This window comes from Pseudophryne corroboree, chromosome 5, assembly GCF_028390025.1.
Source record: "Pseudophryne corroboree isolate aPseCor3 chromosome 5, aPseCor3.hap2, whole genome shotgun sequence".
Lineage (NCBI taxonomy): Eukaryota > Metazoa > Chordata > Amphibia > Anura > Myobatrachidae > Pseudophryne > Pseudophryne corroboree.
Window position 1 is genome coordinate 51,486,281 of NC_086448.1, and position 16,200 is coordinate 51,502,480.

General features: G+C 42.5%; 1 protein-coding gene across 2 annotated transcripts in view; it reads left to right on the forward strand.

Moving 5' to 3' along the window:
• LOC134927169 (uncharacterized) overlaps positions 1 to 16,200 on the forward strand; it is a 352,100-nt gene that overhangs the window by 69,644 nt on the left and 266,256 nt on the right. For both annotated transcript variants that reach the window (XM_063921268.1, XM_063921269.1), the window contains exons 10-11: positions 1,739 to 1,828; positions 5,676 to 6,464. In XM_063921268.1, coding sequence (XP_063777338.1) covers positions 1,739 to 1,828; positions 5,676 to 6,464 — 879 coding nt within the window. The remainder of the gene's footprint in view (positions 1 to 1,738; positions 1,829 to 5,675; positions 6,465 to 16,200) is intronic.

Consider the following 16,200-nt stretch of genomic DNA (forward strand, 5'->3'; position numbering starts at 1 on the left):
TATAACACTTCTGCATTTTATCATGTTACAGGCAGGTATATCGGCATGGGGCACATTATAACACTTAGGCATTTAATCATACTACAGGCAGATATATCAGCACAGAGCACATTATAACACTTAGGCATTTCATCATACTACAGGCAGGTGTACTGGCACAGAGCACATTATAACACTTCTGCATTTTATCATGTTACAGGCAGGTATATTGGCATGGGGCACATTATAACACTTAGGCATTTTATCATACTACAGGCAGGTATATCGGCATGGGGCACATTATAACACTTAGGCACTTCATCATACTACAGGCAGGTGTACTGGCACAGAGAACATTATAACACTTAGGCATTTTATCATGTTACAGGCAGGTATATTGGCACGGAGCACATTATAACACTTAGGCATTTTATCATGTTACAGGCAGGTATATCGGCATGGGGCACATTATAACACTTAGGCATTTAATCATACTACAGGCAGATATATCAGCACAGAGCACATTATAACACTTAGGCATTTCATCATACTACAGACAGGTGTACTGGCACAGAGCACATTATAACACTTAAGGGGGGTACACACGGAGAGATCCGTTCTAAGGTGCATACACACGGAGAGATTTTGACTATGAGAGATTTTGACTGAGAGATTTCCCTTGAACTGGCTGTAGGAGATTTTGACTAACTTTTCCAGCGATTTTGGCTATGAGCGATTTTGGCTAACTCATTTAAGCAAAGGGATGCTTTTTCTTTTCCAGCGACCTAGCCAAAATTGACTTGCCTGCACAGTCTATTTTTAGCAGCGATAGCGATCTGGCGGGGACGCGCATCGCTATCGCTGGCTGTGTACACATGGAGAGATATGCACTAACTTTCTGAGTGATTTTGACTATAAAGTCAAAATCGCTCAGTTATATCGCTCCGTGTGTATGCACCTTTAGCAATCTTGCTAGATTGCTTAGATTTTAAGCACGGATCTGCCGTGTGTATGCCCTCCAGCGATAGCGATGCGCGGCCCCGCGCATCGCTATCGCCGATGCTAGATTGAGCTGCATGCAGGCTCAATCTAGCAGGTCGCTCACTTCACCATTGTGTGATGTGAGCGGCTCCCCGTCGGCTTTCCCCCTCGCTCAGCACATCGCGCTGTGCTGAGCGGGGAGAGAGATGTGTGCTGAGCGGTCTGTGTTAAGATCGCTCCGCACACATCTCTCCCGTGAGTTCCCCCCTTTAGGCATTTTATCATGTTAGAGGCAGATATATCAGCACAGAGCACATTATAACACTTAGGCATTTTATCATGTTAGAGGCAGGTATATCAGCACAGAGCACATTATAACACTTAGGCATTTTATCATGTTAGAGGCAGGTATATCAGCACAGAGCACATTATAACACTTAGGCATTTTATCATGTTAGAGGCAGGTATATCGGCACAGAGCACATTATAACACTTAGGCATTTTATCATGTTAGAGGCAGGTATATCGGCACAGAGCACATTATAACACTTAGGCATTTTATCATGTTAGAGGCAGGTATATCGGCACAATAAAGTGAAAGTGCAGGAACATTACTACTGTACTTGCAAATGCAATTTCAATATATTCCTACATTACTTTAATGATATTTATTTTAAATTAGTAAATGGCTACATTTCCATTTATAACCTCTTCTTTTCATATTTTTATGTGTAATTAGAACATCCGCATTATGATAATTACAGCTTTATTTATACAGATTTAGATTCTATTCTTCCAAACTTGATCACGTCGGCTGAAAACACAGAGTTTATTATGAACATTCCGACAAAACTGTGGACGCTGAGTAGTAAGTACTGTACATGCCTTTCTGCTTTTATTTTATTACCAACAAATTGCAATCAACCATTCAATTTGCAAAATGTTCATTTACCTAAAACCATTTATCTAAAATCTAAAATCAACTTGAAAAGCAGACCCTTAATCAGAGGAGATTATTAGAACATCTGTAACTAGAGCATTCGAGGATTATTTAACCAGTAGGCAATCAAGGCATTAGAATACTGGGGTATTTATTTTGGGTGCAGTGTGTGATGCACATGGGCCGCTGAGTCCAGGGGGGCCCCACAGTGCACATGATGTGCTGATTTCTTTAATACTCACCTCTCCGGAGTCCCCAGTCGGCAAAAGCAAGCATGCAAATAATCACTAAGAAAATGGGCAGGACTCGCAGACATGTGAGGGTTTTTTCCTTGGCCACTTTCAGTCCCCAATCTGCCCCTACCCAGCTTTGAAAGAGACTGCAATGGAATATGCTAGTGCTACATAAATGTTAATAAATAAATTAATATATAGATGTTGCAGTTAATAATTATAAACCTTTTGGTGTGAATGGGCCTTTCAAAACAGCAGTGGAAATTTGAAACAAATTGTAATACCAAAAGCTATATTATACATTTTGTTATTTTTTTCCCTGTGGGGATCAATTTATTTTATTGTTTTCTGTGGGGGGCCAATGTGTGTGTTTTTCCTGTGGGGGCATTAGGGATACTTCCATAAATTTCCCGGGCTGGTTTTCCATCCCAACCCGCCTCTGAAAATGGTACAGGAAAATGCTGAGACTCTAATGCGCTTCCGGCTAGAGAGGAGTGGGCCCGGACGAAGGAGGCTGCACATGTGTCGGGTCACGAGTGTGAGAACATTTACAGGACTAAAGCTGGGTACACACTATGCAATTTTTGAGCTGACATGGCTATATTTGACAGAAAGGGCAGATAATTGTGTAGTGTGTACGCAGCACCAGTGCCCAATGGACCGTTAAAAAAACAGTCGGATCGCCAATGTAGTGAATGCTTCACACGCTATGTTGTTTGCTTCTTTTTGATATCATTCAGAATGTGCAGTGTGTATGGACCTTGGCCCGATGTCTAGTGTACGGCAGGGGTATATTAACAGAGGAGGATGCCCCTGTACAACCCCCTCCGTCCGAGCCTCCTCCTCTTTAGCTGGCAACCAGGCAGCTCAGTAGAGTCAGAGCACTAGGAGGCACAGACTCTATTACACATGCTGAGATCTCCGGGAAAATGGCACAGTGGCCATTTTCCCAGAGATTTCCTTACTGTGCAGGTGCAAAATGCCAGGAAAATGGCCGCCATTTTCCTAGTGATTTGTGAAGAGCTGCTTCGAACGGGAGACTCTGTAGAGGTGAGTATTGAAAGATTGGGTGCAGGGTGTGTGGTGTGGCCCCCCTGGACTCAGGGGCCCATGTGCCTTTTCATGTTAGTAAATCCTGGATTCCTCCCATAGAGGGAGACAGTGAGGGAGGCAGAAGGAGATGTGGGGGGAAAATGTTGGGGGTAGAGAGAGCGAGTTGAGGGTAGAAGAGAATGAGATAAAAGGGGAGGGGTGAAGACAGAGGGAAAAAATAAGCAAATATATAAATAAAGCCAAGCAACCCCAGGCATTACAATTATGTCCTAAAAGTCATCAAAGGCAATTATGTCATTAAGGGTCGTGGGCTGTGCAGGCCACACCCAGGTGCAGAGGCGTCACTAGGGTTGGTGTCACCCGGTGTTGTAACTCATGGTGTCACCCCCCACCCTATCGACCTACTCTTGTATCAGTCCATGCAGAAACCTTGAGAGCAGGGGCCAGTGTTAGAATGTTTGGTGCTCCCAGCAAATGAGAAATTTGCGCCCTCTATCCATATGCAATAAAGGGACAGTGCGTGCCGATGCACACCACCAATAGTACCCCCAATTCAAATTAACGCCACACCATAGCACACAATAGCATACGATCTTATTCACATTACAATGCCCACAGTAGTTGTGCTTGAAGACCCTCCCACCCCTTTCTGTATATATATATTTAATCATTTTGTGCCCCGTATTCCCCTTCACTTATATTTATTTAGAATTTTATACTCCCCCTTATATTTTTTATGCTCATTATTACCCAAGCCCTTTATATATTTTATATCCATCACCCTCCACTCCTATTTTTTGCCCATTAACCCACCCCTAATATATTTTATGTCCATCAGACCCCACCAGTTATATACTTTTAGCACATCAGCCCCACACCATCCCCTTATATGGGCCCTCATTCCGAGTTGATCGGTCGCAAGGCGATTTTAGCAGAGTTACACACGCTAAGCCGCCGCCTACTGGGAGTGAATCTTAGCTTCTTAAAATTGCGACCGATGTATTCGCAATATTGCGATTACTAACTACTTAGCAGTTTCAGAGTAGCTCCAGACTTACTCTGCCTGTGCGATCAGTTCAGTGCTTGTCGTTCCTGGTTGACGTCACAAACACACCCAGCGTTCGCCCAGGCACTCCCACCGTTTCACCGGCCACTCCTGCGTTTTTTCCGGAAACGGTAGCGTTTTCAGCCACACGCCCCTGAAACGCCGTGTTTCCGCCCAGTAACACCCATTTCCTGTCAATCACATTACGATCGCCGGAGCGAAGAAAAAGCCGTGAGTAAAATTACTTTCTTCATAGTAAAGTTACTTGGCGCAGTCGCAGTGCGAACATTGCGCATGCGTACTAAGCGGATTTTCACTGCGATGCGATGAAAAATACCGAGCGAACAACTCGGAATGAGGGCCCTAATGTATACACATCTACCCCTTATCTATTCTACACTGCCACACACTTTTGTAATATACCTTTAGTTGGCAGTGTGTTCTGTCAGCTGAGGGGGATAGACTGCGGAAATGTATGTCCAGGTCCTTCCTATTCTAACGGTGCAGCAGCAGCAGCAGCAGCAGCACTCAAGCCTCCTCCCGTTGTCCATTCCAGAATGGTATGCGGTGCCGGAGTGCGCGATGACGTCACGAGGGAGTGACGTACAGCACCCGGCATCGTTTCCATAGAGACTGCGGCAGGACGGACCCAGCGGTGTCGCGGCGGTGAATTAATTGACAGTCCGGCTCATCAGTCAGCGGGGATTGCGTGATCTTGGTGCCCCAGGAAGCAGTGGGTGTGGGTGCTGCCGCGGGCATGTTTGTCAAGTCAGTAGTTGGGATGGGGTGTGTGTAAGCAGCTCTTTTTGGTGTCACCCCATTGAAGGGTGACACCCGGGTGCGGGCCGCACCCCCCGCACCCCCCTCATGACGCCACTGCCCAGGTGTCACCCTCCAACGGGTGACACCAAAGTGCCGGCTCCTCCTCAGTTGCAGACAGATATTCACTGCACTGTGAACAGAGGTGACGTTTTAAAATGAACTGTGTCGGTCAGATAAAGTACATATTACAAAATGTAAGTGTGTACATGAAAGTTGGTCATTGTTTCTGACAAATGTTATGCAGCAGGCCAGATCACGATAATCAGTCCTGGGTGCTATGTGCACACGTTGGAATAATCGGAGCGAGCTGCTGAAAATCGTCTGTTCGGGCCGATTATGCAGTGTGTACCTTGCTTAATCTGTAGCCAATAAGAAGCCAAAATAGCAATGGGGGACATACAGCTAGCACCATCTACAGTACAGTGACAAACACCGGTGATCTTATCCCTGATAAAAACAGAACAGAGGGAGGACATAACCCCTTTAATGACTGTTTAAATTCATAAATGGAGCCCACAATCTCTGAAATGTGTGCAAAAATAAATAAAATGCTTTGTAAATCCTTTAGACTAAATATGATCCATGTATTTAATATACAATGTTTTATTAATCTCCCACTCAGCATCTTCAAGTGCTTCTGACGGTGACCGAGCTATCACCAAACATTTTAAAGGACATTATGACCCTGGGCATAGACTATCTTCTACAACCAAGACTTCTGTTTCTCCTATTTCAAGACAAAAACAAGACATTACTTTATGGCCCACTCAAGAAATTCCATCCAAAGGTCAAAACTTTCTTCACTCCCAGTTACCCCTCGTGATGCATGGAGTTGTCTCAAAAGAAAACAAAATTTTTCCAACCAGATCCTCTTCACTGGTAGGAACCATTGCACAAAAAGGACAACACCAAGCTTCGGACAAAATATCTCTGTATCCTCACAACGCTTTAAAGGAATATAGTGTGTCTTTTTTGAGTCAAAAAACACAAGATGGGTCTTCAATGAGACTGCCAGGTTGGACAACGATTGCTGCTTTGGAAATGTTGCAAAGACCCTACACTATAATGCCCCTGTGGCCTGGACATAGTCTACAGGGTAATATTAACTCTGTTACTGAAAGGATGCCTACACCTGAGGGACACTTTCCAAGTACGCAGAGAGGCCTCCCAACAAGGACATCTTCCACAAATGTCTCCCGAGGGAATGTTGACACTGTACACACGCTAGTGGCCACTTTGGTTAAAACCATTTCTCCCTCCCAGTATGGAACCCCTGTGGATATGGTGCCACTTAGAGCAGACAGTGACATTTTTGACAAACAGAAAGACTTCACTACAAAAAGTCTTCCCTGGTCACAATTAACAAATGGAAAAAAGGCCAATGATCCCTCCGGGACTCTTTCTTCTTTGGGTAAGTCATATTTGTACATTTTTTGTATTGAGTGCAATAGAAGGAAGGCTGTAGGTTTCAACATGCTTTACTCTAAGTGTCCAAGTGGCCCATGAGTCACGTCTACCTAGTCACAGCAATTAAACCTGCATAGCTCAATGTGACGGAAGTGTACCTAAAACTACATCATGTGTTGTCAGTCTTTCTAATCAACGGGTCTATAGCAGTCTGAAGTCCCAGCGGGTAGAATACCAGTACCTGGTACAGATTAGTTCTTATTTGCCTGTGTACTGTGCTGACCATTCCAGCATAGTAACAGGGTTGTTGAGAGTGAGAAAGGTCTTGGTACTATGGGCATGGCCAATTCTGGGGGAGGTGTGACCATAAACCCTCCCCACAAAAAATGTAAGAAAATTCTGTGTTCGCGCTGGAAAGGGGGTGTATCCAAGTGGGAGAGGTGATCAGTGTGACCCCACCTCCCCATAATGCTATTGCTGCCCGCTCTAGGACATCATGCAGGAGTAGTGATCAGCAGTCTCCTCTCTTTCCCTACCTGGTGTTCAAATGACCTGGGCCCCTCCAACCGGCCCGAGTATTCACTCCCCTCCCACTCTCTGCGCCAGTGCATGGTAACCACAATTGTTGTAATTATTATAATTTTTTTTTAAATAGTTTCCTCTTTAGTAAGAACAACATAACAGAAAATCAGTTAAGGGGATGGAAAAATGTAATGACAAAAAAAAAAAAATCAGGTAAAACAAAGAACAAATTAAATAACAGTAAAGCAGCATTCCGAATACACAATGTAGACATCAAAGTAGGGTGGCCAATCCCGGGCTAATTTTTTCAATCCCGGGTATCGGGATTAAAAAATGGTCAATCCCGGGATTTCTGGGATACCCGTTATTGGCTGTTCCCTATGTGTCCACCCCCTTGCCCCTCACACATAACTCACCATATGACAGGTGGGAAACATCCGTCTATCTCAGCGGGTGAAGGTGGAAGGCACAACGTGATATGCGGGGGAGCCGGGAGGAGGGAGTCGGGCAGCGTCTGAGCATCCTGAGGATGCTCAACACTGAAACAGGGAAGGGGGAATGTTCCTGCACAACCTGTCAAAAAATGATGATAAATATTGTAAACCAACAATCTGGAGAATAATTAGGGAAAAAAATTTCCTAGAGATAAATCATCCTGCTGGTGGTGCACCCCGAGGTAAAAAACTAAATCTTAGAAAAAAATTTTTGTTCCTTGAAAGAAATCAAGAGAACAAGAAGAAAACCTCTTTGTGGGGGCACTCTTAACAAAATAGTTTAATTTATTTAAAACATAACCTTTATTGGATCAAAAATAAAAAATGTCATTTGTAGCCTTTCTCAAACAAAAAAAGAGAGATTTTTGACCTCTAAATATGGGTCACCCTCAGGTGAAAATATAGTGTGATGTAAAGTTATATCAAAATGGTATTTATCTAAACAATTTAAACGTACGTTTCACCCTGAAAACGGGCTTGTTCACCATCTGTCATGAAGGTGTTCTCCTTCATGGGTATTTAAATATCAAAGAACCAATCGCAATAGCCATGGGGAATGAGTGACACTTAAAGTAGCCAATGGAAAGATAATTGCTAACGATAATCCACTGAGACTGAATAGTTTGGCAAACAGGAGAAATCACTTAGCCACATTAACTGACTATGTGCAAGCTAATGGGAAGCTTATGTCAAATAAATTAATTCAGTAAATCATAATAACGGGCTTACATAAAGCTAATAAGTGAGGGATACAGTAAAAAGCTTTTTATTATTGATAATAGAAAACAGTAAAAATTAGTAAAAAAATTATAATATAAAGGTATATATATATTCAGAAAAAATGGAAAAATGAAAAATGAAAAAAAGGAATGAAAAAAGAGAAGAAGGGAGAAGGAGAAAGAAAAAATTGGTTTATTGAAGGAATCAGTGTTACAATTTTAATAATAAATATGTGATACACCTAATAATAATTAGTATATGCATCTATATGTTTCAAAAATAGGAAACAAAAAAATGCTCAACACTGGCCGGCTTTCAAAAAAATAAAGGGCTGTCTGATCCCTCAATCCCCGGGATTGAATCCCGGCCATTTTTTGGCCTAAATCCCAGGATCCCGTCGATCCCGATCCCGGGATTGGCCACCCTACATCAAAGTAAGGTCTTCCAGAAGGGGAAGTATTGGAGTGGAGTCAAGTTAATTTGATCCAACATGACAGGTGTTGGTGGGGACATTCTGGTAGCAAATAGGAAGTGGCCTATGACCACTGCCACACATTGCTGCCTTATGACAGAATGTGCTGTAACCATGGCAACAATTGAGTCTACAGTGTGCCCCAATGGTTGCAGAAGTTGCTGGACAGCTTTATTGTTACACTGCAATTTAGATTTTAGCTAGGATGTTCCCCTTCCAAATCTACATATCTCTGCATATTTTACATCTGCCCCCCCCCCCCCCCCCCTCCAGTGCAGCTTGGTTTTGCCAAAGAGCAAAGTTTTTTTCCCAACTCTGAATCAGCCTCAATCTGTGTAAAGATGGATAAAAGTTTAGGAGGTGCATTTTGGAAAGTATGTGGTGCAAAATGTTAACTGTTGACCATTCCTAGGTCCCGCTCAAAAGTGCAACTGGGCCTAGCGCACTTACTACATATGCCCCCAGGCCTGACGACTGTTACCAATACCCCGGTGGTCTAGGGTGACAGTTATAAAGAGAGGGTGTCCTACTCGGTCCTTACCCACTCTGCTGAACCTGGAGGGCACAGAAGGATACCCTCTGTGCTGACCCTTTCCCGCAGGGCTCCGTATGCTCCTCAGCTTGCCAAGTGCTGGACCCGCTCTTTCTCTCGGTGCTGGATTGACTCTGCCGGCTACTAAACTCTCCCGAACTTTACCTGAATGTCAAGGGAGCCAGTATAAGATCTTTTGCTAGACACCCCTTTGCTGCCAGGGCTTACTCATCCTGGAGTCGTGTGGCTTAAATTGGGCTCTTCTGTCTTCCTTCTCCAGCCACTTCCAGTCTTCTGTGTTTTGGTGCAACATTTTCTACTTCTCATTGGGAGCTCTTCTATGCTACCGCTCTGCCTTCATACTGACTTTGCACTGCTCGCACTGTCTAATAATAGCTGTAGTGAGTAGAGCGATGATGATTGGCTTACCATACTTGCTCCTGATTGGCTGCCAGTCTGCCAGTCGTGATTGGCTCACCATCCACACTGGGATCCACTGCCTGATGTTAACATTGGCTGCAGTAGTGTCTCTTTCTGCACTGCTCAACAAAATGAGGCACACCATTGCCCCTATATCACATGTCTCTAGGAACACCTTCACTCTGCCCAATGTCTTGCATTGATCATGCAAACCTCTGCTCCTTCGCAAATGTGGCCATCTTAATCCATTATTCCTCAACCAGGGCTTTGATTGAAATATAGGTGTTTTTATATTTATATATTACTAACTGAAGCACCCAGTGTTGCCAAGGTTTAAATCTTCCAGTTATTAAGTTATCAATGAGTTGAATGTAACTGTCAACATATTGCTCTTCCAACACACACATGAGGTGGCTGCCCGGTGTCATATTTGTTTTTGGGTGGTCGCCAGTTAAATTGCACAAGAATTGTGACTTGTCTTGCTTGGGATCTAGTGTTTGCCTTCAATCTCACAGGCCCCCAAAGTTTAACCAGTTCAGAAATGAAATCACAGCAAAACCCATTGTTTAGTATCTTACGCTGAAAAGATCTAATGGTAATGAAAGAGGGTGTTTGCAAGATGAAGTTATGGGTTTTCCACCTCTGGCTGTATCCGTGTTAGCAGACCATTAATGCGTAACTACTTTAAGGATATAGATTACTGAAACTCTCAGCTTCACTGACTCTCATACACTGGATTTAAATAATGGCATATCATGAATGATGAAAAGGGTTCAAGGTTTGTCTATGATCCTCCATTTATTTCCTAAAAGGGGCAGTGCCTACTCAGCCTCTATTTTGCATAGGGATCATTTATTCCTAAACTGAGGTCAATTGGTGCTTCTTTGACCATGGGTAGACATTATGAGAATTTGGCACACAATCTTATGGAGCTTATTTTTAAAAGGTAACTCTGACCTTGAAACACGCGGAAATGGCTGTTTCCATGTTTAATAGTTACCAGTAGAGATGTGCGCCTGGCCATTTTTTGGGTTTTGTTTTTGGGGTTTTTCTTTGTGTTTTGGTTTTGGGTTGTTTTTGCTAAAACCGTTTGTGCTGTGTTTTGGTTTTAATTTTTTAAATCATAAAATTAATTTACACTTATTTCCAGTCTATTTTGAACACCTCACAGCTCACAATATTGTTTTTATCTAGTTTAGGCCAAAAGGTTGCACTAAGGTAGCTGGATGACTAAGCTAAGCAACAGAAGTTGGTTGCACAAACACCTGGCACATCTAGGAGTGGCAGACAGGATGACAGTTTTATAAACTATGCCCAAAAAATATTCCAAAGAGCACATAACGCAAAGAAATAAGGTGCAAGATGGAATTGTCCTTGGGCCCTCCCACCCACCCTTATGTTGTATATATATTAAACAGGACATGCACAGTTTAACAAATCAATCATATGTGGCTGAAATGATTGGTTTGTTTGGGCCCCCACAAAAAAATTTTTTAGAAGGACTTCCTCCATTAAGTAATTGCTCTGAGGATGTTGATGTTGAGATGTTAATTACATTATAATCTTGTACAATAAATTTCATGTCTTCACCACAAATTACGTAACATGGAGGAAATGCGTAGATGGCTAATGTTCCTACCTCTACTAAATTTGGCCTCACAAATCGAGCAAATGCTTTCATAAATATAATTATTTTTTTTTATCACGGTCAACAACTGCTGCCACCAGTGGCTGATACACAACAACATCATCATCAACATCCTCACTGTCAGATAGTACACACCAATCCCTCTCATCCTGTCGCACTTCCACACACGAATCCTCAATTTGTATTATGTCCTCCTCATCAGATTCATCACCCTCCTCATCATATTCATCACCATCTTTACTTGTTCTGCTCCCCATATGTTCAGATGGTTCAGAAATGGAAGGATGTAAAAGAGGCTTCTCTATGAGGACAGTGTGATAAATGTCAGCTGACCTGGACACCCCTAAACGTTCCTCAGGAATGTCTGATGGTTCTGATTCTGAATGCGCAGTTTGTCTTACTGCCTCTGCAGCTAACTTTCCTTTAGATTTTTTTTCTTTACCACTCTAAAATGAAATGATTTTACATACCCTGACTTAACCCTCTATGCCCCTGAGCATCTACCTTAGCAGATGACGTTGACGGACTTGCATCGTCAATGTCATAACTAGTGGCAGCAGCTTCAGCGCTAGTTGTAGCCTCCATTTCTGTCAACAAAAGTGGGGTTGACCTTCACCAACAGCGTTGCACAAATAAGTCAGAAATGTATATACAGGTTGAGTATCCCTTATCCAAAATGCTTGGGACCAGACGTATTTTGGATATCGGATTTTTCTGTATTTCGGAATAATTGCATACCATAATGAGATATCATGGTGATGGGACCTAAATCTAAGCACAGAATGCATTTATAATTCATTTACACCTTATACACACAGCCTGAAGGTAATTTTAGCCAACATTTTTTCTAACTTTGTGCATTAAACAAAGTGTGCGTACATTCACACAATTCATTTATGTTTCATATACACCTTATACACACATCCTGAAGGTCATTTAATACAATATTTTTAATAACTTTGTGTATTAAACAAAGTTTGTGTACATTGAGTCATCAAAAAACAAAGGTTTCACTATCTCACTCTCATTCAAAAAAGTCCGTATTTCGGAATATTCCGTATTTCGGAATATTTGGATATGGGATACTCAACCTGTAATACACACTGCGGTTGACTTCACCAACAGTGTTGCACAAATGAGTCACAAATGTATATAATAAATAATTACATACTGTGGTTGACTTCATTGACAGCGTCGCGCAAATGAGTCAGAAATGTATGTAATAATTACACACTGCGGTTAACTTCACCGACAGCGTCACACAATACGTGTATGAGTAGGAAATAATATACTGCGGTCTGACCGGCAGTTTCACAGTACTTATGAAAATAAAATAAATATCATCAACATCCTCTGTATCTATCATCTCACCCCTGCTGTACTCCAGTGGGCCAGATCACCCCTTTCAGATAGAGCAGACAGAGCACCATTTTTTAAGATACAGCTGACAAAGAGAGCACCCCTTTCAGATACAGTTGACAGAGAGAGCACCCCTTTTTCAGATACAGCACACAGGGCATCCCCACGCACCACACACCATGCCACGCCACCCAGTACTGAAACGGACACATCCATCCAGTAAACTCTCCAATTCCGGAGTGAAGATGGCGCCGATGCTCAGGGATTTTTATAGAATCCAAAATCTGCGAGAATCCGAAAGCAGGATGATGACGTTTTGGCTCGGATCCCTGCTCGGATCACAAAGTTCGGGGGGTTTGGTTCCTGGGAAGCCGAACCTGCTCATCTCTAGTTACCAGTAACATCTTCGAAAGCACTACATATTGTACAGTAGTGGAGATCGGCATCCATTGCAAGAGATCATAACTTTCTCTGGGCATGGTTTAATGGGCTATAACAGGAGCTCTAAAGGGAGAAACATGTTCCCTAACAGAAAGATATAGGCAGTATATACAATGGTCAATGGAAATAAACTCTCAGAGGTCTCCCTCTCTGTAAGGTGATGGAAACGCTAACATTTTATATATATATATATAGATGAATAAAGGTGCGGCACTCAGAGCTCAGGATGAAGAAAAAACAACAACTAGCATGTCTGCAACGTTTCAATCTTATTCAGATTATCATCAGCCTGATGAAAATCTTAATAAGATTGAAACGTTGCAGACATGCTAGTTGTTGTTTTTTCTTCATCCTGAGCTCTGAGTGCCGCACCTTTATTCATCTACATGGTACTTCGTTACTGTGAGGGCACCGGGTCAAGTTTATTTTAATGGAGGAGTGCCGAATTTACTATGCTGTGTATATATATATATATATATATATACTGTATATATATATATATATATATATATATATATATATGTTATAGATGTGCGGCAGACACTTATTGGGTTTTGGTTTTGGATCTGGATCCCTGCTCATGTTTTGGATCTGAACCCCTTTCGGGTTTTGGTTTTAGTTTTCAATCTAGGTGATTTTTGGAAAAAAAACATAAAAAAGTTAAAATCACAGAATTTGTGGGTAATTTTGATCCTACTGTATTATTAACTTCAATAACATTAATTTCCGCTAATTTCCAGTCTATTCTGAACACCTCACAATACTCTGTTCTTTTAACACAGCGAGGTCTTGCGATACCCCTATGCAGCCCTTAGGAAAAGAAGATCCCTGTACAACAAATGTGCATCTTCTAAATAAATAATCCCAAAATGTGGAGCATCAATAATAAATCAAAATGAATGTTGTCTAATTGGATCCATTCATTTCAGTGAGTCCCTAACATGAAATAATTGAGAAGAACCTCTCTCTAACGCTCCGGCAGAAAAACTCACTTTTACTTCTCTGGCAGTTGAGCTGGATTATGATTCAGTTTCTTCTGAGTCACACTAACTTTGGCCACAAATGTGGTTTCTCCCCACCTTTATTTAAAAACACTTTGGCAATTTCCATTTCCACCTTTGCGGCTAGTTTTCACACATCTGTTTGTGATGTTGAAGCTTGTTTCATATCTGCTCTAGGCTTTCATTTAAACCTAGGATCAAGTACAGCAGCACCGCTTGAATTATACGGCAGCACCCCTGGATTTATACAGCATAGGCAGCACCCCTAGAGAATTACACAGCATAACAGACAGGCAACAGCACCCCTGGACTTAAACGGCAGTGGGATAGCACCCCTGGACTGATAGGGCAAGGGGGCAGCACCCCATATAGGGCAGCACCCCTGGAATGATGTGGCAAAGAAAAAACGTGCAAGATGGAATTGTCCTTGGGCCCTCCCACCCACCCTTATGTTTTATAAACAGTACATGCACACTTTAACAAACCAATCATTTCAGCGACAGGGTCTGCCACACGACTGTGGCTGAAATTATTGGTTTGTTTGGGCCCCCACCCAAAAAAAGCAATTAATCTCTCCTTGCACAAACTGGCTCTACAGTGGTAAAATTTCATCCTCATCCACAGATTCCCCTCCACCCCTTCAGTGTTTACATCCTCATCCTCACAGAGAAATAATATTCAAACAAAATCACATAATTTATGTGTCAGTGTACTGCTTACGCTATTGCCCAAAGTTTCTGAACTTGACAATGACTTATGATGAATGTGCTGCAGGTGACGTATAAGGGAGGATGTTCCTAGGTGGTTAATGTCCTTACCCCTACTTATTATGTATTGACAAAGGCAACAGATGACTTGACACCTGTTGTTCGGATTTGTGGAGAAATAATTCCACACCGAAGAGGTGGCTTTTTTGTTATTTTACCCAACATGACAATGGGCTTTTTCAACCCATGGCCAACAAATGTCTCCACTGGTGCCTTATTCAAACAAACCACATCACCATCAGAATCCTCATCATCAACTTCCTCGGCAGCGCCAGCTAGACCCATATCTTCCTCATCCTGGTGTACTTCTACAGTGACATCCTCAATCTCAATATCAGCAACTGGACTGGCGGTGCTCCTCCCAGCACTTGCAGGGGGCATTCAAATGGTGGTAGGAGCCTCCTCTTCCCATACAGTGTTGTGAATGTCAGGCCTAGACATCGTTACCGTGGACAGTGCCAGCACCCCTGTATTTACACATCACCCCTGTAATTTAACAGCATACAAGACATGGCCAGTGTACATTTATTTTCACTGCACCCTTGTATTTTTACAGCATACAGGGCCAGTGTACATTTATTTTCACAGCACCCCTGAAATTTTACAGCATACAAGACAGGGCCAGTGTACATTGATTTTCCCTGCACCCTAGAATTATTACAGTATACAAGACAGAGCCAGTGTACATTTATTTTACTGCACCCTAGAATTATTACAGCATACAAGACAGGGCCAGTGTACATTTATTTTACTGCTCCCCTGAATTTTTACAGCATACAGGGCCAGTGTAATGTTATTTTAACAGCAGCACCCCTATATTTTACAGCATACAGGAACAGTTTGCTTTTAATTTTTAACAATTGCACCCCTGAATTTTTACAACATACTGGGCCAGTGTAATGTTATTTAACAGCAGCATCCCTATATTTTACAGCATACAGAAGCAGTGTGCTTTTAATTTTTAACAACTGCACCCCTGAATTTTTACAACATACAGGGCCAGTGTAATGTTATTTTAACAGCAGCACCCCTATATGTTACAGCATACAGTGGTGTGCTTTTAATTTTTAACTGCACCCCTAACTTTGTATAGCATACAGGGCCAGTGTAATGTTATTTTAACAGCAGCACCCCTATACAGCATACAGGAGCAGTGCGTTTTTAAATTTTAACAACTGCATCCCTGAATTTTTACAAGATACAGGGCCAGCAGCACCCCTAGATTTTACAGCATACAGGAGGACAGTGCCCCTGCACCCTGTACAACACAGTGACAGCCAGGACAGCAACACCCATGTACAGCTGCAGCACACGAAACACCAGTGACAGCCAGGACAGCACCCCTAACACAGCACAGGTACACC